Source organism: Candoia aspera, chromosome 4 (assembly GCF_035149785.1).
Source record: "Candoia aspera isolate rCanAsp1 chromosome 4, rCanAsp1.hap2, whole genome shotgun sequence".
Taxonomy (NCBI): domain Eukaryota; kingdom Metazoa; phylum Chordata; class Lepidosauria; order Squamata; family Boidae; genus Candoia; species Candoia aspera.
Window position 1 is genome coordinate 103,945,141 of NC_086156.1, and position 24,527 is coordinate 103,969,667.

Here is a 24,527-nt window from a genome sequence, read left to right on the forward strand (position 1 = left end):
CCTTCATCACCGAGATGAAGCGCTACTTTGAGGACCCACTAGCCAAAGTGAGGGCGAAAAGCGCACTCCAAAGACTCAAACAGGGCGCACGCACTGTCCCGGACTACGCCCTCGAGTTTAAAGCCCTCGCAGGGAAGATCAACGACTGGTCCGAGACCACCCTGCTGGAAATGTTCAAAAGGGGGCTCAACCGCGACGTACTCCAATGGGCCCTCTACCGGGACGACCCGGAGACTCTACACGGTTGGATCCACCTCGCGGGGAAAGCAGAACACGCGCACCGCACCTTCCTCATGGCAACGATGGAAGACACGACCAACACCTGCCCAAAGGTACCCGCGCCACACGTGGGGACGGCCGGTCCCACATACCCAAGGAAGAAATTTAATCGTGGGCCCTGCGGGAGGTGTGGAAAACTGGAGCACAAGACGGCAGATTGCTTCGCCAACCGACCGCCGGCTAGTGCTCCCAAATCCGCCCCGAAAACTAGCCTCAAACCACCTAACCCGCTGCCGCCCCCCCACCGCCGAATGACCGGAGCCACAGCGACACCAGACGAAGGCTGGGATGCCTACTGGGGGGGAGAGGATGCCGTAGACCCAGACCAGCTGGCGGGAAACGCTCCCCGCCTGCCCTAAAACACGTTGCGAGGCAGGCGGTGGGACAGCAGCGCGGACCACCTCGACAGAACGGCGAAAGCTCCGTTATAATGGCGGCAATCAAACTCTCTGCCGGCAACGGGGTCACCACGGCCGCGGCACTAGTGGACTCGGGGTGCTCGAAAAACCTGATCCACCCCGACATAGTCGCCAAACTTGACCTCCGCTGCTCCCCCCTCCCCACGCCGCTGGCATTCCACCAGCTGTACGGCTCAACAGCGGGAGGGAAACCAGCCACGATGCAGACCGAGCCGGTCACCCTGCAAATGGGCACCCACACCGAACGCACATCGTTCGTAGTCACCCACATCGGACGACCCATCACAGTCTTGGGAATGCCATGGCTCGCGACAAACAACCCGCGCATCGACTGGGAGACCCGCACCTTCCTATTCGGCGACGGTGAGTACCGGGCGCCAGTTCCGGCGGGCAGAACCAACCCCACTGTGGGACGAGCAGAGGCGGCTACCCAGGACAACACAGCTACCACAGCAGACCTACCGGAACAATACGCTGACTTCTCCGAGGTCTTCGGAGAGGCAGAAGCTGATCAACTACCCCCCCACCGCAAGACGGACTGTCAGATTGACCTGCTGCCCGATGTCCCCTTACCTAGGCCGAAGATCTACTCGATGACCCCGAAGGAGATGGCAACCCTCCGGGAGTTCATCAATAAAAACCTAGAGAGGGGATTCATAGAGCCAGCATGCTCACTGGTCGGAGCCCCCGTCTTATTCCGGGAGAAAAAAGACGGCACCCTACGGCTCTGCACCGACTACCGGGGCCTAAACGCGGCTTCCCTATCCAATAAATACCCCTTACCCCTGGTAAAAGACATGCTCGCCCACCTGTCCACGGGCAAGGTCTTCTCCAAGCTGGACCTTCGCGAGGCGTACTACCGCATCCGAATCAGGGAGGGGGACGAATGGAAAACTGCGTTCAACTGCCCCCTAGGCGCCTTCCAGTACAAAGTGCTGCCGTTCGGACTAGCGGGGGCCCCGGGGGTGTTTATGCAGCTCATCAATGAGGTTCTGCATGAACACCTGTTCAAAGGGATCCTCGTCTACATAGACGATGTCCTTATCTACACCAAAATGCACGAGGAACATGTGACCCTAGTCAGACAAGTCCTCGATAAGCTAAGAAGGGCGCAGCTCTATGCCAAACCCTCAAAGTGCGAATTCCATAAAGCGCACCTAGACTACCTGGGGTACCGAATCTCCGGAGACGGCATAGAAATGGATCCCGCAAAAGTCGAGGCGGTGGTGAACTGGGAACGCCCCTGCAACAGACGCCAACTCCAGAGCTTCCTCGGCTTCGCGAATTTTTACAGGTCATTCGCCCAGGGGTTCGCAGAGATAGCCCTCCCCCTAACGGACCTCCTCAAAACCAAAGGGGTGGGGGACACCCGACGCGCCAAGAACCTGGGCACAGTATTGAATTGGACTCCCGCGTGCCAGACCGCATTCAATAAGCTGAAAGCACTGTTCACCACAGAGCCAATCCTCGCGCACCCGGACCCAGAACGGCCGTTCGTGGTCCAAGCCGACGCCTCAGACTTCTCCCTGGGGGCCATCCTACTCCAAAAGGACCCCACAGGACTCCTGAAACCATGCGCCTACCTGTCGAGGAAATTCTCCGAGACAGAAAGGCGATGGCACGTCTGGGAGAAGGAAGCCTTCGCGGTAAAATTGGCGCTGGAAACATGGAGACACCTACTCGAAGGAGCCGCCCAACCATTTGAGGTCTGGACCGACCACCGGAACCTCGAGGCCCTCCGAACGCCCAGACGCCTCAGCCCAAAACAGGTCCGATGGGCCCAATTCTTCAGCCGCTTCAACTTTCAGCTGAAGTTCATGCCGGGTAAAAAGAACTTCCTGGCTGACGCCCTTTCCCGACTGCCCCAAGACGAAGAGCCTGCCCTAGACACGATCGGGACGGTCCTATCCGCTTCCCAACTGGGGATGGCTGTGACCACCAGGAGCGGCGCTCGGAGGCAGCACAACTCTATGGCGCAACCGACGGCGGGGCAACCAGTGACCAGACGACGCCAACCGCAACTACCAGGGGGGATATGCACGGACCTCACCGCCGCCCTCAAAACCGACCCCTGGTTCCTAGCAAACCTCGACAAGGTAACGATGGCACAGGACCTGGCATGGGGAGAAGGCAGAATCTATGTCCCGGACTCGCAACGCCAAGCGATCTTGCATAGATCCCACGACACCAAGCAAGCGGGACACTTTGGGTTCCTTAAGACCCTGCACCTAACAAGGCGTCAATTCTGGTGGCCCGCACTAAGACAGGATGTGAAAGCCTACGTAGCGTCCTGCCCAACGTGCGCCAGAGCCAAACGGGCACCAGGCAAGCCCTCGGGACTTTTACAACAGGTGGCGGAACCCTCCCGCCCATGGGAGGAAATCTCCATGGATTTTATAGTAGACCTCCCACCCAGCCAGAAGAAAACGACCATTTGGGTGGTGAAAGACTACTTTTCGAAACAGGCCCACTTCATCCCCTGCACATCGGTCCCGTCCGCACAACAACTAGCCAAACTCTTCCTCATACACGTGTACAGGTTACACGGATGTCCCGCATGTGTCGTGACTGACAGGGGCACACAATTCACTTCTAAATTCTGGCGGGCCTTCCTAAAGCTGACGGGCACCCAACAAGCCCTATCCACGGCCTGGCACCCCCAGACGGATGGAGCCACAGAGGTCCTCAATGCCACCCTAGAACAATTTATATGCTCATACACCAACTACCACCAAGACGACTGGGTCGAACTGCTCCCGTTCGCCGAAGTCGCATACAACAACGCCGTCCACACGAGCATGGGGAAAACTCCGTTTGAAGTAGTCTCGGGGTGCGACTTCATCCCCATACCGGAGCTACCACAACCCCCGGGACCCCAGGTGGACGCTAGTGACTGGGGACGGAAGATTGCAGAATCGTGGCCAATAATCACGGCAGCGCTGAAGGAAGCACAGGCGGCCTACAAAGAGCAGGTCGACAAGCACTGGCGCCAGCAACCGACGTTCCAGGCTGGGGATATGGTCTACCTATCCACCAAATTCCTAAAGTCGCCCCAACCCTCGAAAAAACTGGGGCCTAAGTACATCGGGCCGCTCCGAGTCACACAGATAGTGAACCCGGTGGCAATACGCCTGGACCTGCCGCACAACCTACGGAGACTCCACCCGGTATTCCACACCAGCCTCCTGAAACCTGCAACTACCTCTCGATGGCACCCAAGCACGCCACTGCCCTCACCGGTGATGATCGACGGCCAACATCACTTCGAAGTAAGGGACATACTCGACTCCCGCAGGCAACGGGGAACTTTACACTATTTGGTCAGGTGGAAACACTTCCCCCACCCAGAATGGGTGGCGGCGCACAACGTTAAAGCGCCTGACCTGACCCGGGCATTTCACCGGGCGTACCCCGACAAGCCTAAGGCGAGACAAGCAAACCGGCACCTGCACACCCCCTCCCCCACGCCCCCCCGCCTACCACACCCCAAGGGAAAGGGCCCCCCCAAGCCCGCGACTTGGGTGGACCTCCCCCCCCCGGGACTCACCCCCCCGCCCTGGGCCCATGAGGGAGTGACAAGCGGTCGCCAGCACCCTCCCCCCGCCCCGGGCCCATGGGGGAGGGGCAATCAAGTCAACAGTGCATGCCTGGGGGCAACGCCCAGGAGCACACATAACAAAGCCGACGCACATGGAATAAAAATAAGGGCCCTACCTGGAGCTGATAAGCACCCGACCAGCCACGCCTCTCTCCTCGCCGACCTGAGCCAAACAAGCAGGGTGTGGCCGGAGCATGCGCACGCCCAGGGTGTGATCGGGGCATGTGCACTGGGAACACACCCTAGATGGACACGAGGTAGAGGGCGGAACAAAGGGAGGGTCGAAAACACTCCGGCGGGAAATTCAAAAAAAAACAAAACATTTTGACAGCTCTCCTGGTAAAAAACCGGAAAGCCGGGGGGGGGGGCACTATTCGGACAGGGGGGCAGTATGTCATGAGTGCCGTTGAGCTGAAGACATCAGCGCAATGGCACACATGACAATAACGAGGAAGCAGGGGAAGGGGCTCAAGATAAGCAGCCATCAGCTCACAAAGAAGAAAGAAGAAGAGACAAAGGCTAAGCGGATCGCGAGGCACACCCAAGCTGTTAGCGCTAGCGCAACAGAGATCGCCCAGCTGACAGCAATCACCGGATGAATAAGGAAACCGATGATGGGCGATCCCGGAGCACCAGCGGGGCCTCGCAACCCCTCACCTACCGGCAAGACAGCATGTTGGACAAAGGGGGGATGACGTAACCCTGAGTGAGGGGGCGCTGACCGGCGCGGGGTATTTAAACCCCGCACCGGCGCGCTCCTGTCACTCTCAGCTTTTTTCTACTACTGACACTACGTGATGAATAAAACAGAACCTGCTTCAACTGAACCAGTGTCTGTGCTTTACTCAGCAGTAGGCAGTGCATGACACCAGTTCTTACCCAATTATAGAAAATACCGATGATCCCAGTCTTGCCTTTGACCACTCTTTACCAGGGCGGTGGCAGATATTAATGGGTACCTTTTGGGCTTCTACTGGGGCCCAAGAAAAGATTTGGGGAGGCAACATACAGAACAATGGGAGAGAAAAGTGAAGGATGATGAACTTAAATGTCAGGAATGCAATGACGATCTGGCTTTACAACTGAAGATCTACTGAGGGTGATCTAAAGGTCTTGCTCTGACAATTGCTTTTGGTGGGACAACACAGGTTGCACAGGCAGCAAAAGGAGAACATTCCCCTCCACCCCATGCCTGCCCTGAAGCCCTCAAAGGCTTTTGGGTTGTTTCTGAATCCCAGTCTTTACTCACTGCTGCAGCACTTGGGCAGCATTTTGTCACGACAATGCAATTCAGGGATTGCTGTACAAAGGGCTAATCCTTCCAGTGGACTGGAAAAGCTCCCTCAGCCAAGTGTTCTCTTCTTTAGCTTTTGATTCAGAGGAGATGCATGCCACTTTGTTTAGGCTGAGCACCTATTGGGTCTGAACCAGTTGGCTGGGATCTGTGCTCAACAGTGTAGTAAGTGTGGCCAGGACGAAACAAAATTTCATTTCATTTGATTTATTTTAAAATGCCATTAATGATTGCTTTCCAGTCCTATATTTAATGACTTCTCCTTCAGTCATGATTCAGTAAATTGTCTGAAGGTTCCTGAGGGGCCTCATTCAAGGTTTGAGGGGCTACAGGTCGCTCAGCTTGTGTCTCTCTGCCACAGAGAATGCTGGCCAGAAAAAGGACGTTATAAAGAGGAAGGATGGTACAATAATGAAGGCACACTTGGTGTTGAGCCAGCCCCTTCCTTCAGGCCCTCCAGTTCTGAGACAGCCCCCACTTGGGCATACACGGTGAGTGGAAAAGGAGGCCCCTCCGCTACCACCCCACTTCATTATGACCAGTTTCTTACTTCCCCACCAGACAGGGAACCAGGGGAGGACTGAAGGGGAAATCCTCACCTTGCCCTGAGTTTGGCTAAACTATGGGAAGAGACAACAAACAAAACTTTGGGGAGTCGATCATTCAGTCAAGCTGAGGTGGGTGTTAGAAGGCAACCAGTCAAATCCAGGATTCCCTCCCCCCAAAAGTCAACTTTATTGAAGGTGACAAAGGAAGACGAAGTTCTACACACTCAACACACAGTGAAAGAGAGATAAAATACAAAACAACAACAACATAAACCCTAACGCAATTCTAGCTACAAGCAAACAACTCCCCAATTTCCAATCTCGCCTGAGGTAACCCCCCGCCCCCAATCCAGGACTCCAGCCACTCTCCAAAACATCTTTTCAAACAACTAAGGTTGTTAATTGCTTACTGTTTCTCTCTTGGCTTATTAAACTACTGCACAGATCCATTCAGATTCAATGTTTAGAACAGTTTAGAACAATGAAACATATGATAGCCAAAGGTCCATGGGTAAAGAAAACGGAAGATATAAACATGACATACATTATGTTAAATATACATATAAATAAGACTAAGTATAATAAATGAATAAGTCAAGCAATTCCTGAAATCATAGAAATCACAGCTCCACAACTCATGGACAAGTTAATATATAACCACAAAAAACTCTCAGCTTCAAGGGTTATTTTATAAATTTAGGGACTGGTTATGAATTAGATTTCCATTTTTAAATTTCTGGAACCCACAAATCTTTCTAATAACCTCTAGTTAAAACTGTTCCTCACAGCATTAGTTCAGTTTATCTCTCGAGTAAAGGGAAGTTGTCAGCAGGGAATGTGTGAGGTAACCTGAGAAGTGATGCTCCAAAGACAAAAAATGTACTTTGGGAAGTGGTACAAACACATCATATCTAACATGGACTCCCGGCTCTTATTTAAAGGGGTGTTTTCATTGGCCATGTGTGTTATTTCAGTCATGCAGAACCCAACCCACAGGTTCCTTCCTCTTGGCACTGCAGCCACTTCTACATTCTGGATATGTTTTCCTTCCAGAGAATGATGAATATAGCAGGCAGGTTCAATTTCACGTTTTACATTAATAATGGCACCAATCTAAATTCAGGAATTGCATGGAAGTTGCGTCTGTTACGCTAATGCTTCAACACATTTACCAGGGGAATATGTCCGTCTTTGTGTGAAACTGATCAATCGAAATCATGAAGTGAGCTTCCCTAAAGATGTCTTGGCTTGGCTGACCGCCTTCACCACCACACAACGGATCGATTTCTGAACTCAGATTGTGTCTGTTGTGCGGCCATCGAAGGCCACGTGCGAGCCTCCTGACTGTGGATAACTGGACCTCAGGCCAAAGGCGGAGCCCTGGAAACACCACTGGTTTCAGGACTTTGCGAAGCCCACCTGACGGGGAGGAGAGAGTTCCACAGCACACCAACTGCTTTCAGGCTGGGGAAGCAATCCCTCTTGCTGGTGTGTTTGGTGCTCTGAACAAAGGGACACGCCTGCACTCAGCGTAATGTGAATTTATTTACTTATTTCACGTCCAGATCAAACTTTGCTCTGCCAGAATGCAGCCACCGCCACAGCCTTGTCATTAGCTTGCTGTAGGTCATTGGCAGTACAAGGCTCCGGCCATAATGTGAAAAGGATGTGGAGATGTTGAAGCTTGGCCAGTCAACCAGGCTGGGAAAAATTCAAAATTCAGTTGGGTTTGAACAGTTGTGATCAGCATTAATTAGGGCAGACAAGCAGATGCTGAGGCCTTGGCAGTTCCCAGAAGCCTTGAACAAGGCACCTGATTACTTTCAAAAGGTGTAGTACTTCTACTGTAAATAGCAATACAAGTTTGGAAAGGGGAAATATGTTTTAGATAACTGGAAACTATCATATAAACTCATTACTCATTAAATGTCAATCAAAACATACCAAATTTAGTTTTGTCCTAACCACACAACTGTATTCTTGAGTGAGATTTCCAGCTAAATTATGAAAGGCCAACTAGGTCCTCAAGGGACGCGGTGGCGCTGCGGGTTAAACCGCTGAGCTGTCGATCGGAAGGTCGGCGGTTCGAAACCGGGGGCGGGGTGAGCTCCCGTTGCTCGTCCCAGCTCCTGCACACCAAGCAGTTCGAAAACATGCAAATGTGAGTAGATTAATTGGTACCGCTTCGGCGGGAAGGTAACGGCGTTCCGTGAGTCATGCTGGCCACATGACCCGGAAGTGTCCTATGGACAACGCCGGCTCCAAGGCTTTGAAACGGAGATGAGCACCGCCCCCTAGAGTCGGACACGACTGGACTTTACGTCAAGGGAAACCTTTACCTTTACCTAACTAGGTCCTCAGCCTAGGAAAAGTTACACACCACCCTTTCACTACCAAATAAGTGTATCTGCAAATTTGCACATCAAATTATGGAAAAAATGATAACGATTCTTGAATAAAATCCATTGATCCATTCATTTTCATTTCTACCCCCTCCCCCAAGCATTTAGGGCATCTGTTATCCAGTTTTTGAAACCATGCTATTCTTCTTCCTGACTAGCTGCTCTCTGGTGTTCAGCTCTGGTCTCAACATGATAATGTAGCACTTGGGCAGGAAAATGCAACCCAACAAGCCACCACTTGAGGCCAAGATGGAGAAGACCTCCACAGCCACCACGGATGTCCCCTTGGTGCTCAGGTAGGTGGGCACAAAGGAGACCCAAACACTGCAGAAGGCCAGCATGCTGAAGGTGATGAGCTTGGCTTCATTGAAACTGTCGGGCAACTTCCGGGCAAAGAAGGCCACATGTAGCCCAGCACAACATAGAACATGATTTCTGAGCCTTCATTGCATTGCACTAAGATCTCACCCTTCCGGGAGTGCATGTCCAACTCTGGGAAAGGGGGAGACGTTGTCAGCCACACCGCACAAATGGTCATTTGAATAAAGGAGCAGAGAAGAATGACGGAGATGGCCAGCCTTTTCCCTACCCACTTCCTCATATGATTCCCTGGCTTTGTGGCCATGAAAGCCAGAACCACGGTGATGGTTTTGGCCAACACACAAGACACTGCAACGGAGAAGACAACTCCAAAAACTGCCTGCCGAAGAAGGCAAGTGACTGTCCCTGGGCAGCCAAGGAACAGGAAGGAGCAGAGGAAACACAACAGGAGTGAGAAAAGGAGGGTGCAGGTGATGCCCCAGTTGTTGGCTTTGACGATGGGAGTGTTCTGGTAGCAGATGAAAATCCTCATCACCACAACTGTGATTGCAGAGAAAGAAACTGCACAGGTAGCGAGAACTGTTCCCAGGACTTCTCGGTAGGATAAGTAGGAGAAAGCTTTGGGAATACATTGATGCTGTTCCTCATTGGGATATTGTTCTTCTGGGCACTTCTCACATTGGTTGGAATCTAAAAGCCATAAACAAGATCTTGAAACATTCTACACACTGAATTGTACTTCAGGATTTAACAACGATTCCTTGCTGCAGCTACCTGTATGTTTGGACTTTTCTCACATAAGAGTGTGGATGTATTTGGAGCAGGTTTCCCTGTTAGCTCTTTGAAATGGGAATCTGACAAGTGGAATTGGCTTAATATGAAGAGAGTAAACCTCTTCTGAAAATTCTGCTGTAGGAAAACATTTTGAAAATTTATTTTTGTGTTCTGCAGACTGCATTTCCTGAAGAACACATTACGCCCCTGGATAAAGAAAAGTTCCTATTTAAAAAAAGGACTAAGACAACCAAGCAGGTGAGACATCCCAGTAAACCTACTCTATTATTTTCTTTAAAACTATCTCCAAAAAACCAAACTTTAGAGTAGGGCGCACTTTTTAAAGATATATACATTTTTTTCTTACCAGTCTTGATGGAAATCCTTCCCTCTGAACACTGGGCACAGTCATAGCAGCAAACCTGTTTCCCCTCCCTAATTAATTTCCGGTATCCAGGATGGCAGCTTTCCACGCAGGTCGAAGAAGGTGGTGTCTAATGGGAATGGCAAAAGGAAATACTTCAGATGGATGGTAACCTAGCGTTTACTCAATCATTCCACAGTCATTCTCAGTATCAACCCTGAAACAACCAGCTTCTTATAATTTCTTTTATTACTCAACTTTGAATTCCTAGGACTGCTTTCTGGATTGAGGCAAAGGAGAGGGAAACCGGTGGATTTGAAGTAAGATTTTGGAATTAATTATGAGAATCCTTTCCATGGGAAAATAATTATGTTTGGAATACTCTTAAAAAAACCATGATCAAAGCATGAGACTTTGAATGTTGGATACTAGAGGGAACCAGAAGGAACTAAAGATTACAATTAAAGGAGAAGAACGCTTAAATTTCACTCCCTAATACAGAATGGAGCAAAAATATTTTAACATTGGACATAAAAGGATATATAGAGCTAGACATTAATTTTAAGGGTGCCCGCTTCTGTAGATAGGCTGGGTTTAAAAGATGTTATGAAAGAGGAACAAGTTTTACCTGACAAGACTGAGACTATTTGAAAGTGGATTTAAAAATGACAGGCAATCATTACACTATAAGAGTGATATGAAAAAAGATGCTACACTGCACATACAAAAGAAACCAGCTGATGTCCTAATAATCAAAAGGGATATACAAATAACAAACCAAGAGAGTGACCTGGACAATTTTCCTATATTGGATTTACAAAAGAGGTTTGTTAAAGCTTTGAAGACCTTTGTGAGGAGGGATAAAGAAAAAATGAAAAGAAATCAAGTTCTAGGACATGACTTGAAGGGACTAAAGATCAAGATTGTTAAAAGTAAAAGGAAGGAATATAAAGTTGGTTTATTTGATCAAGATTTATATAGATATGTTGTTATTTCTGGTAACCCTTAATAGACTTTTGCTGATTAGGGCTGAAATGATGAGGCTTTAAGGATTTCTTTATAGAGAAGAGATGAGACGTGGGAAGAATAGATCATTTGCTGTGTTTTAAGAGATGGCACTAAGCTACTAAAATTGTGTATACTTGTTGTGATGAAGGGGGAAGTCATTTCTTTATATATTTCTTTTTCTTTACTATATTCTTATTTTTTCTTTTTTTCCTATTTCTATTTCTTTCTTTTCTGCACTTTCTATTTTTTCTTTTTATTCTTTTCTTTTGTATTAGTTTTTATTTCTGTAATTGTCATTTTTAATAACATTTCTATTAAAAAAAGAAGGATGAACCCTCCCTTCCATGTCAGCTTTCAAGGCATGAACGTTACATAAGTTCTTAAGAGGCTGCTAGACCCAAAGCTGATCCAAAGCCGCAGTCAGCAGAGTTCTCTTTCTCCAGGGCCTGAAATTGTAATGTAGAATTGAGAACCTCATCATTTTTCCAGGCTAAAGAAGATGTTCTAAATTCAGGGAGACGGTATCACGTGACCTTGGAACCACTCTCAGTTTACTTGCTTTGAATTTCAGGAACTGAGGAAAGAACTCCCCTTTTTTTGGTGGGTTTGTTTAACTCACCTGCTTAAATTTGGGATTCCATGCAATCGCAGTTGCATTTATGGTGAGCCCTTCCCTTCGAGAACTCTGGGGCTCAATCAGTCCAACTTGGACTTTCTGGAAGGATCGATTGGGAAACGTAACCAAGTTGGTGATGTCGTATTTTGCTGCCAGGTTTCCATTCTCATTGAAAGCTATTTCTTCCCCAGCACTATTGTTGAAGTGGAGGTTTTCCAGAAAGAAGCGAAGCTAAAAGAGAAGAGGTAGAAGTGACAAACTGGTGCTAATAGCAGGCAATAGGAATAACAGTTCCGTGCTGTGACTTACCAAATAGTGCGGAGCTTGATTCTTTATGAACATCCGAACATTTGCGTTAATAGTGTTTTCTGTGTTCCAAATTGGAAACTCTACCTTGCAGGACTATGTTCATATATTTTTCCTTTTTCTTTATTATTATTAGACATTTTATCAGATAGATTCCCCAAGCAAAATTGGGACTTCATGAGGCGTAAATATCTCCTGAAGCATTCCGATTGCCAAAAAATGATATTTCCCACAATTCCAGAGCAAAATGGCCATGAAATCAATGGAGGTCACAAGAAAGCATCATATTCGTTGGAATTCTGTCCCAGATAAAATGGCTAAGAAGTTCCATTGCAGCCTTGGCAGATTAAATCAGTTTTTCTTCAAGCGTGAGAGAGAAAAAGCTTTCACAGACAGATCTTAGAGCAGCCTTTCTCAAGCTTTTCACCCTGGAGGAACCCTTGATATATTTTTAGGCCTTGGGGAACCCCAGCACATTCAGGCTGAAATATAGGCCAGAAGTTACAAAAGTATTATATTTGTTTCATGTGAAGGCCTCTATATATGCATTAACAGTGTTCTTGAACTAAAAATAAAGAATGAAAGTTATCTCTTTAATGTTAAGTTCCCCAAATTTGAAATAATGTTTTAAATAGATCGGATTCTCCCAGGGAAGGCCTAGTGACCTCTAGCGGAACCCCAGGCTTCCACGGAGCCCTGGTTGAGAAACCCTGTCTTAGAGTAAGACAAGTATTGCCATCCTATCCTACCCCTGCCCCCAACTACAGTCCATTTTTCCCCCACAGGAATTCTTCCTTCTCTGTTCCTTAGAGAATTTTTATTCTGCTACTCAACCCCAAAGTGCTGCAAAAAAGGCTGGTCTTTTACTGGATTTTGAGGGTTCGTTGGCCTGAAGATTGGAAAGGGAGCCTTGAGGCCGCTGGGGGACAAATTGCTCCCATTCCTAATATAACCACTCCGAAAAGTCAGAATTGCAAAAGGAAATAAGCACTTTCCTTTTTTTTTAAAGAACTGTATTAAAACATTTTCACAGTATAAATACAAATGAAAAAGATTGAAACAAAGAAGCCTACAAAGAAAAGAAACAGAATGAAAAAGGTGTGAAAAAACACAAAACAAACTGCTACAAAGTGGCTCCCAACTTTCTATAACTAAGATATACATAAATATCAATCTCTGACTCCAATAGTAAACACATTTCTAGAAAGCATTTAGATTCCCATTATGACATTCCCTTCTAAAACAAGATTACCCTCCCAAGTAAAGAAAAATGTATAAAACCCCTTCAAACATAATTTGGCACCTCATAGAGTAACAAACACTACCCTTCTTCACTACAATTTGCTCCCATCTGCCAACTAAACGAACAAAAACTAACCTAACGACTTCTCCAAACAGCATGGACATTTATCTAAACCCTTAAAAACCATCCTGATAACTGCTGGCAGATTGCTGGGAAAGCCTTTAGCCCAGGAGAGATCAGAAAAGTCACACACCAGGCATTTCTATAAACATTTTTATTTACAGAAAGCAAAACATATTTAAAAGCTTCTGCATTCTTGCAGGCTCTCAGAGCAGCTACATGCCTATACAGAAGGGAAAAAGAAACTAAAACAAGTCCAAGCAAGTTCTTTCCCCCCAGGTGCAAAAATTAACATTTGAAAAGGGGACAGTTGAATTCAACCTCTGCACCCGGCCAAAATGATTAGTTGCCATAGTAACCTTAATCTGTAGTAGAAAACATTAACAATAACCACATCTAAACAATAACCTAAGCATTTGCCAAAAATGTAAGCATTTTCAAAAGAGCATAACTATTTACCCAAACCTTTGAGAAACCGTCCTGGTAAACACATTTAGACAATGATCCCACTTCCAAGTAAACCAAGGCATTGACATATCTCAGGAGAATGTACAGAGCTTTCTTCTTGTCAATTTCACATTCTACAACCTGCTTTAAAAAACCCCAATATTTGTCCAAAATCTTCCAGCTTCTAGAATTTAATTCTCTTTCTTGATCAGGATTGTGGCAACACGATCTTCCTATCTTCAAATCAATTTTCCCTTGACTATCTAAACATAAGTCACCAATTCTCATCTTTTTCTTTGGAGAAACCACTTTAGCCTTCAGGTAGTTTTCAGCCCAATCAATTTATCTCAATTCTTGGGATAATTTGGACTCCACAAATTCTGAGAAATGCTCCGAGACTTGAATAACAGCGTTGTAGCGATCTTTAAGTATCAAACTATTTTCCTCCCTATTCCTTAACAGTAAGATCGATTATGGCGCCTGCTAGTGCCCCGGGAAGGTAAAGCCATTCATGCTGTAACTGAACAGCCTTTTTATCTCCAGTGTGGCCAATCAGGAAAATAAAAAGAAATAACAAACAGCATTCCCATGGGAAAGTGAGAGCAAATAGATCAGAACTCCAATCTGCAGATTCAATGAAGAAGAGAGTTTTATATTGCTCAAAAACCACTTTAATAAAAATGGAATAAAAAAAACCTAAAACTCTTTAAATCTCAATTTAACAAATTATATTGAAAAAGCCAAATTACCAAGTTAATAATTTTATAAAATAATGAGAATCAGCAAGAGATTCCGCATTTCTTTGGTGTAGAAAGCCTCTCTTTGGTAAAATTCAAACAAAAAAACCTTAGTGCTATAGAAATGGGGTGGGCAGCTTTAAAGTCCAGAGCAGCTTGGGAAGAAGATGACAGCCCTGCCTCCCAGCTGATTGCTTGCCAGTTGATCATGAAAGGCCATTTTGCGGTCTTCTGGCTGTGACCAGCTGTCTGGAGAAGACAAGGGGTGATTCCTGGGGTCCTCCTTGAATCCAGAGAATGCCTCTGGGCTCCAAGGAAGCTTCCCTGAGCCCTAGAAAAAAAGCCGCTCTGACAGGTCAGTCTGCAGATAGCAGAAAAAACAGCTCAAGCCACTATTGGTCCCCACCAGAAGTCCAGGAAATCAGCATTTTGCCAAGTTACCATAAAGCTTCCACACAAGTAAAAATCACTCACCATGAAATAGAACTTTAAAGCATACATTACAAATATAATTTTAGCTACTCTAGAGGAGCAGCTGAATGAAGAGCCTGGTGATGTAACTCCTTCCATGCCTACTTGAAACTAAATCATGTTTCATTCAATCAGACCCTTCCAGGTAAATGTGGCTGGGATTGGACTCAAAGCATATATTGTTAAGGATGTTTGTGTACATTGAAATAAGCATGTTATTATAGCTACATTCCCATTGAAAGGCACCATAACTAACCTGCCAAGGTTGGACTTCCAGCAAATTCAACTTCTCTCCTTTGTCCATTGTCTTCTGCCTGGCTCTGGATGAATACATGGCATGGATAGCATGTGCCACAGCATAGACAGCATTGTAAATATTGTAGCTCTGGCCAGACATCTCCATTTCAAAGACAGTTCCAGGGAGCCTCCCCAGATCCTCTTTCCCAGTGCAGTTTGCTTTGTCTGGCACATTTATATTATACATTGGAAGTGAACAGAGAAATGCAGTACACCAGAAGTTGTGTATGAAAGACACCTTAGAGTGATGTGGGCTTAGGTTCTCAAGGAACTCCTGAAAGCCTGGTACCACATTTGTGTGTAGAGCAAAGGACAAGCTGCCATTGAAGGACAATGCTGTGAATTTCTGGGGCTCAAAAACAGAAGTGACATCCCACTGAGCGGTTATGATCCAAATCCTCTCTATTGGGAGCATGTTATTAATTTCATAACATTCCAGAATTATTCGTAAGCCTTCCATAGATTGCATATCTCCATAAACAAGTATTACATTGAGCTTACTGTGCCATAGGGAGAGTGCTATGCCATTTATGTTATTCTTTCGGAAGGTACTGGGCTCATAATCTGTCACTCTTGGGATAAATTGAATTAAAGAAATGCAAATATCACTCTGGATGAATCTGGGTCTCATAAATCTGAAAAACCTCTCTCCAGTGATGTCTTCTGGGATGAGGAGGCCAATCCAATTCCATCCAAAATACTGCAAGAGCTGAATAATCCCAACATACTGGAGGTTTTCATTTGGAGTCATCCAGAAGAAAGAAGGAAACTGAATTTTGTCACTCAACGCAAGGTCAAAAGAGCCGTAACTGAGCTGCAGTTGGGGAATAATAATGATGTATTTTAGGTGAGGTATGGTATGTGTTTCAGCAGACACACCAAAAGCAGGGGGTAAGCAGATTTCTTTTGGCCCTTGCTTCCATAAAAAGTCTTGATGGGGAGAGATAAATACTAAATTTGGGGATCAACAAGTCCATCCTCACTACTTTTGCAACCCGACCACCATTAGCATTCCATACGCCACTTTTTCTTCAGCAAAGGATCGTTACCTTGTCGTGGTGCTGGAGCTTGAGCACCTCAATGATGCCATGAGCTAAACCGTGAAGGGCCACCCAAGACGGGAAGGTCATGACAGAGAGGTCAGACTAAATGCGATCCCTGGGGAAGGTAATGGCAACCCACCTCAGTATTCTTGCCGTGAAAACTAAATGGATCAGTACAACCAGAGATATGTCGGTATACCATCGGAAGATGAGACCCCCAGGTCGGAAGATGGTCAAAATGCTACTGGGGAGGAACAGAGGATGAGCTCAACTAGCCCCAGACGTGATGACGCAGCTAGCTCAAAGCCGAAAGGACGGCTAGGGGCCGACGGTGCTGGTGGTGAACGGCGAATCCGATGTTCTAAGGATCAACACACCATTGGAACCTGGAATGTAAGATCTATGAGCCAGGGCAAATTGGATGTGGTTATTGGTGAGATGTCAAGATTAAAGATAGACATTCTGGGCGTCAGTGAAATGAAATGGACTGGAATGGGCCACTTCACATCAAATGACCACCAGATCTACTACTGCGGACAAGAGGACCACAGAAGAAATGGAGTAGCCTTCATAATTAATAGTAAAGTGGCTAAAGCAGTGCTTGGATACAACCCAAAAAACGACAGAATGATCTCAATTCGAATTCAGGGCAAGCCATCTAAAATCACAGTGATCCAAATATACGCCCCAAACACAAATGCTGAAGAAGCTGAAGTAGAGCAGTTCTATGAGGATCTGCAGCACCTACTGGACAACACGCCTAAAAGAGATGTTATTTTCATCACAGGAGACTGGAATGCTAAGGTGGGCAGTCAAATGACACCTCGAATTACAGGTAAGTATGGCCTGGGAGAACAAAACGAAGCAGGACACAGGCTGATAGAATTTTGCCAAGACAATTCAGTCTGCATAACAAACACTCTCTTCCAACAACCTAAGAGACGGCTTTATACATGGACTTCACCAGATGGACAACACCGAAATCAGATTGATTACATCCTTTGCAGCCAAAGGTGGCGGACATCTGTACAGTCGGTAAAAACAAGGCCTGGAGCTGACTGTAGTTCAGATCACGAACTTCTTCTTGCACAATTTAGGATCAGACTAAAGAGATTAGGGAAGACCCAAAGATCAGCTAGATATGAGCTCACTAATATTCCTAAGGAATATGCAGTGGAGGTGAAGAATAGATTTAAGGGACTGGACTTAGTAGATAGGGTCCCGGAAGAACTCTGGACAGAAGTTGGCAGCATTGTTCAGGAGGCGGCAACAAAATACATCCCAAAGAAAGAGAAAACCAAGAAGGCAAAATGGCTGTCTGCTGAGACACTAGAAGTAGCCCAAGAAAGAAGGAAAGCAAAAGGCAACAGTGATAGGGGGAGATATGCCCAATTAAATGCAAAATTCCAGAGGTTAGCCAGAAGAGATAAGGAATTATTTTTAAACAAGCAATGCGCGGAAGTGGAAGAAGACAATAGAATAGGAAGGACAAGAGACCTCTTCCAGAAAATTAGAAACATTGGAGGTAAATTCCAGGCAAAAATGGGTATGATCAAAAACAAAGATGGCAAGGACCTAACAGAAGAAGAAGAGATCAAGAAAAGGTGGCAAGAATATACAGAAAACCTGTATAGGAAGGATAACAATATTGGGGATAGCTTTGACGGTGTGGTCGGTGAGCTAGAGCCAGACATCCTGAAGAGTGAGGTTGAGTGGGCCTTAAGAAGCATTGCTAATAACAAGGCAACAGGAGACGACGGCATCCCAGCTGAACTGTTCAAAATCTTGCAAGATGATGCTGTCAAGGTAATGCATGCTATATGCCAGCAAATTTGGAAAACACAAGAATGGCCATCAGACTGGAAAAAAACAAATTATATCCCCATACCAAAAAAGGGAAACACTAAAGAATGTTCAAACTATCGAACAGTGGCACTCATTTCACATGCCAGTAAGGTAATGCTCAAGATCCTGCAAGGTAGACTTCAGCAGTTCATGGAGCGAGAATTGCCAGATGTACAAGCTGGGTTTAGAAAAGGCAGAGGAACTAGAGACCAAATTGCCAATATCCGCTGGATAATGGAAAAAGCCAGGGAGTTTCAGAAAAACATCTATTTCTGTTTTATTGACTATTCTAAAGCCTTTGACTGTGTGGACCATAACAAATTGTGGCAAGTTCTTAGTGGTATGGGGATACCAAGTCATCTTGTATGCCTCCTGAAGAATCTGTATAACGACCAAGTAGCAACAGTAAGAACAGACCATGGAACAACAGACTGGTTTAAGATTGGGAAAGGAGTACGGCAGGGCTGTATACTCTCACCCTACCTATTCAACTTGTATGCAGAACACATCATGCGACAAGCTGGCCTTGAGGAATCCAAGGCTGGAGTTAAAATCTCTGGAAGAAACATTAACAATCTCAGATATGCAGATGATACCACTTTGATGGCTGAAAGTGAAGAGGAACTGAGGAGCCTTATGATGAAGGTGAAAGAAGAAAGTGCAAAAGCTGGCTTGCAGCTAAACCTCAAAAAAACGAAGATTATGGCAACCAGCTTGATTGATAACTGGCAAATAGAGGGAGAAAATGTAGAAGCAGTGAAAGACTTTGTATTCCTAGGTGCAAAGATTACTGCAGATGCTGACTGCAGCCAGGAAATCAGAAGACGCTTAATCCTTGGAAGAAGAGCAATGACAAATCTCGATAAAATAGTTAAGAGCAGAGACATCACACTGACAACAAAGGCCCGCATATTTAAAGCAATGGTGTTCCCTGTAGTAACATATGGCTGCGAGAGCTGGACCATAAGGAAGGCTGAGCGAAGGAAGATCGATGCTTTTGAACTGTGGTGTTGGAGGAAAATTCTGAGAGAGCCTTGGACTGCAAGAAGATCCAACCAGTCCATCCTCCAGGAAATAAAGCCAGACTGCTCACTTGAGGGAACGATATTAAAGGCAAAACTGAAATACTTTGGCCACATAATGAGAAGACAGGACACCCTGGAGAAGATGCTGATGCTAGGGAGAGTGGAAGGCAAAAGGAAGAGGGGCCGACCAAGGGCAAGATGGATGGATGCTATTCTAGAGGTGACGGACTTGTCCCTGGGGGAGCTGGGGGTGTTGACGACTGACAGGAAGCTCTGGCGTGGGCTGGTCCATGAAGTCACGAAGAGTCGGAAGCGACTAAACAAATAAACAACAAAACGCCACTTTTTGGACAAAGTCATCTCAGGCTTTGATTGTGCTCACCCGAAATAGAGAGCAGACAGTACTGAGTAACTAGAGAGGGTTCTTATTCATTAAGAATGTGACAGTATTGGTTACCCATTGTGGCAGTCACATAACGTTCATCTGGCATTTTATATTATAACAGTAAGATATCTAGTGCTACATTTATTTGATTTAATGATAAAGAGGTTTAAACTGCGGTGGCAACATGGAAACAATGACAGCTACACTGTTTCTTCCATTCTAAACTCAATATTCATTAAGAATTACTGTTGTTGTAATGGTAATTGATTCTTTGCATTTCTCTGGTTCCCCCCCCCCCTTTTTTTTTTGTCCTCATATAGTTTTTTGTAGCCACCACCTCTTTTCTTTCCTGTGCATTATGTGAGCCCAGATACCTGTGGAATCTTGTAGGCATTCAAGATGTTGGCCATCTGGATGGTGTTCGGAGAGGGGAGGTCACCAATGACAGCCATGAGCTTCTGATCCTTTACAGAGTTATAATTGGGAGGACAGCTTTGTTCCATGAACAGGAGGTCCAAAAGATACCCACTGGCTTTCAGTGAATTAAATGCATTTTCATAGACTTTTGTGCCCAAGGTGATGTTGGGTAACAAGATCTCATTCATGTTGATCTCCTGAATGGCAAAAGTGAAGGCGAGGACATGCTGAAAGTTTTTAGGCAATAGCCTGCAAGAAGAGTTTCATTTAGTTCTACCGTCGTAGAATGAGACAGGCATTTTAATTAAATAGCCTGCTTTCATAATGCTTTTCTCTGTGCCAAAAAAGGATGTGTCTGTCTGCTTTATGAGTATTAAAGAGGTGAAGTATGCCCTTGTTTTCTGAAGCACTCCTTTGGAAAAGAAAAACTCTAATTGTTGAAATGCAGTAGTTAAAATGTCCCAGGGCTGAAGCAGGCATGGAATGAGGAGCTGAAGGGGAGTGTCTGAATGTCGTTTGAAGATTATTTGGGCATCGCATTTTGAGCAGTTTAAAACAGGTCATGCCATAAAAAGGGTAATTTCATATGTGTTGGGCAGCTATGCAATTTGACACTCAGAAATCGATGGGCTGTGCCAACTGTTGGGGAATTTGTTACTCAAGATGTAACATTTTATCACGTTCATTTATTTAAATATGTCCCACCTTTGCATGCATCAATCAATCAATCAATCAATCAATCAATCAATCAAGGAGGCTTACTACATGAAAAGTAGAGAAGTCAGACAACCTCAATCTATTTAAAATAAAAGCAAGCATTAATTTGAAATACAGAAGGGGGGGGAGTGATTGTGCTCCGGTGGGTCCTTGCCAGATAGAAGTTTTTTCCATAAGCAGATTAATTCAAGTATAGCAACACCCAGATGAAAAACCAGGGGACTACAAGGGACTATTCCAATAGCTGAGTTATTCTTAACCAAGAGAGAGATATAAATAAGAGTCCCGTCTAAACCAGTTTTAATTGTCATCTAAAGTGGAACAATTTTTACCAGATTCACCTGAATTCGATCCCAGTAAAGCTGACTGGAAAAGCAGATCACATTTTGTTTTTAAAGGAGTACTTGCCATGCTCTGAAGGATCCTGCTGGGCGTTCCATAAAGTTGAGTACAGACAGTTGAGGAAATACAGTAGATACAAATTCTGCAATGGTAATGTCACTGGAGGGAGCAGGGGAATTGTACGGAAACCTTGGCTTGCTGCCACACGTGGAGGTAAGGATCTTGCTGAACGAAGTCTGAGGCAGGATAAGGAGGGAGAGCAGGAACACCCAGCCTTTGAATGGCAAAGTAAGTTGGCCCCAATCACCGCAGAGCAGCCACATCTTCATCACCCCACTTTCTCTGGAACAATGAGATACAATCTCTGTTGGCCCTCTGTATAGCTACAGTTACATCACTTAGCACTAGAGGGATTCAAAATACAACCTTCAGAGCACTATGTTGTTATCACTAACATCTGCTAAGTCTCACTAGCCTCTGGGCTTCCACAAAAAACAAGTTCAATCATTGTGATTTGGATAACTAAGATGTTGATAATCACCTTTCCCAAAGCTGTTTTCCCAATTAGGAGAATTATCGGGTCCAAACATGTCCTTTGTCTGATCTTCATCAGTTAAAGAGAGAAATGTATTGATTCCCTTGGGATTGTAGCAGATGTTGGGAACCGAGTCTTCATTTCCAAATACAAAGAAAGACATGTTAGTTAAACAACATTTGCGTCTGTGTGTGTGTGATTGTGTGCGCAATTGTGTGAATACTACATCTTATCATGCTTATATTACATCTTGAAATATTCCATGTTTCTTCCTCTTTGCTGTGGCAGGAAATACCCATAATTCTGCCTATCCTTCTTGTAGCTGTGGTCTCTATGTTTGTCTTTCCACCTTCCCCTTCTATAGCTTTAGAGGACGAATCAGTTGTGGAACCACCATCACTCATTTCTTCTGACCCTCACTGAACTTTGGGCCTTTCCCTCAATGAATTGAATAATGCGCTAAAATCTTATAGCTTATAACTGCTGCTTCTTTGATTTCCTAGTATGACTGTCTCAAAGGGTTTTTGTGCTTAATTCCACATAAATTATTAATTCCTTATTGTTTGTTTATTCATTTATTCAACTGCTATACCTCCAGATCCATTCAGATTCATTGCACTTTACAACAACAAAATGTATTGACAACAAAAGGTCCATGGTAAATCAGTCACAATATAAATAATGTTAAGTATAATACATGCATAAATTAAGCAATTCCTAAAATCATGTAAATCACAGTTTCACAACTCATGGACATGATGACACACAACAACCAAGGCCTTTAACCTCAAGCATTATTTAATAATTGTTATAGACTATTAATGATATTTCCATTGTGGGCCTTCTAGAAATTATCAGCCTTTTTAAAAAATATAATTTTTATGAAAGATTTTTAAGAAGGGAGATAAAAACTAATACAAACTAATATAAAGTAAGAAAAAAAAAGAAAAAGAAAGAAATCAAAGAGAAAGCTGAAAATTGAAGAAAGGAAATAATGTAAAAGAAAAAGAAAAAAGAAAGAAAAAAGATACAAAGTAGCTTCCTATCCTCTTTACAATAGTTATAGATATAATATAAAGTTACCTCTTAGTCTATGATTACAATTTAGCTCTCTTCTTTCTATAATCTATCCTGTCTACTCATCAGACCCACAAATCATAAGTTCATTTTTTTCTGTTTTATGCAAAAAGTCCATAATGGGTTTCCAGTCAGCAATAAATGTAGAGGCTGTCTTTTGTCTGATCAAAGAAGTCAATGTAGCCATCTCAGCAAGTCCCATCATATTCACCAACCATTCCTCCATTGTGGGTAGTGCCGAATCTTTCCATCTTTGTGCATAAAATAATCTTGCTGCTAGAAATAATCAGCCTTTTAATCACTTAAACTGTTAAGGCTTCAAAAGAATTGGTTTAGTTCATATTTAAGCAAAGGAGATAGTCCACAGAGTACATAGGAGAGAAAACGAGAACAGATGTGGCAAAGATGACAAATGCACTTCAGGCAGTGGTGCAGCCACATCATGTTTGACTTGGACTTCCTGGAGAGGTGCTTGGAAAGGCCACATGGAATATTTTAATTGTAAAGAACACAATCCACAGCTCCTTCTTGGCACTACAACTGCTTCCAGATACTCGATATGTTTCCCTTCCAGAGAATGATGAATATAGTGGGCACAGGCACTTTAACATTTTACATAGAGTAAATTATGGCATCAAGATGGAGAAGACCTCCACAGCCACCATAGATTTCTCCTTGGTGCTCAAGTAGGTGGATACAAAGGATGCCCAAACACTTCAGAAGACCACTGAAGGTGATGAGCTTGGTGTAACGATTGCCTATTCAAAATCACTATCAGACACACCCAAGGCTTTTATGGATATCTGATGTAATAATGAATAGTATGCAGGATCACAAGCAAAGCTGAGAATAGTAAAACCATGGGATTTCTCCCCATTAAAACCCAAGCAGTTCCCAGGCTTCGAGAGCTTGTAGCTATGCTGTAAGTAGCACAACCTGCTGCCTGAGCTGGGTGTTTTCAGCAGCAAGTAGATCTGTGCTGATTTCCATTGCCACTTGGATGGTAGTTAATTACTCTCCTGAGGTGACTGGGAGTTTGTGTTGGTGACAGTCTGACCTGTCTTGGCCCATGGAAACCACTGAGACACAGGTAAGTTTTATATATTTACTAAAAAGGTTTTCAACCAGAACTCTAGTGGCAAAAAGATTTGAACAAAGAATTGTAGTGCCTCATGCCCAAAATATGCAGCCCACAAAAGCTCAACCAGCTTAAATTAGAGGCAAGAAAGAGTAACAAAGTAAAATTGTAACAAGGTACTAGAGGGTCAAACACATGTAATATGAGGGTGCAGGGTCACTACTTGAGAAGGCAAGCTAAGGAGCTGAAGAACACAGTGGTGAGGTACATGGAGAGTTGCCACCAACAGAGCTGTGAGGTGTGCCGCTCTCCTTTTATAGGGGTGGTGTGACCTGGATTTGTTCCTCTGGTGGGGTGGGGTTGTTTCTGGCCAATCATCTTGCTGAGCACCTTTTGTCAGCCCTTCTTTCTTTGTGACAGGCCCTTGCATTGGGGGGAGGTATTAGCTCCTCCTCTTCACCTTCTGAGGCAAGCAAAACTGCCTCTCCTGGTTGCTGGGCAACGCTGCTTTCCCTCCCTGTGACTCTTTCAGCTGAATCCCCTCAGGCCGATGACTCTCCTGGAACTCCTCTTCATCTCCCAAGGAGCCTGGGCGGGGCATGACAGGGATGAGTGACTCAAAGGATTTTATTCAAGGATAGTTTTTCCTTTATTCCATATTTTAGTGCAGTACCTGCTTTCAGGCATACATACTAGTTACTACAACAGATATACCAAACACTTATTCCTGGAATGTTATCCCAGGAATAAAATCTATTAAAATGAAAATTCAGAATGGAATAATGATCAACCATCATGGCTTGGGTGAACTGCTACCTC

General features: G+C 45.0%; 1 protein-coding gene across 1 annotated transcript; it reads right to left on the reverse strand.

Annotated features, from left to right (window-relative positions):
• Positions 1-8,656: 8,656 nt before the first annotated feature.
• LOC134496808 (vomeronasal type-2 receptor 26-like) lies at positions 8,657-24,309 on the reverse strand. The gene is given in 6 exon segments (XM_063302521.1): positions 8,657-8,946; positions 8,949-9,551; positions 10,003-10,129; positions 11,627-11,854; positions 19,917-20,156; positions 24,169-24,309. Coding segments are annotated over 6 exon segments (1,629 nt in total).
• Positions 24,310-24,527: the final 218 nt, after the last annotated feature.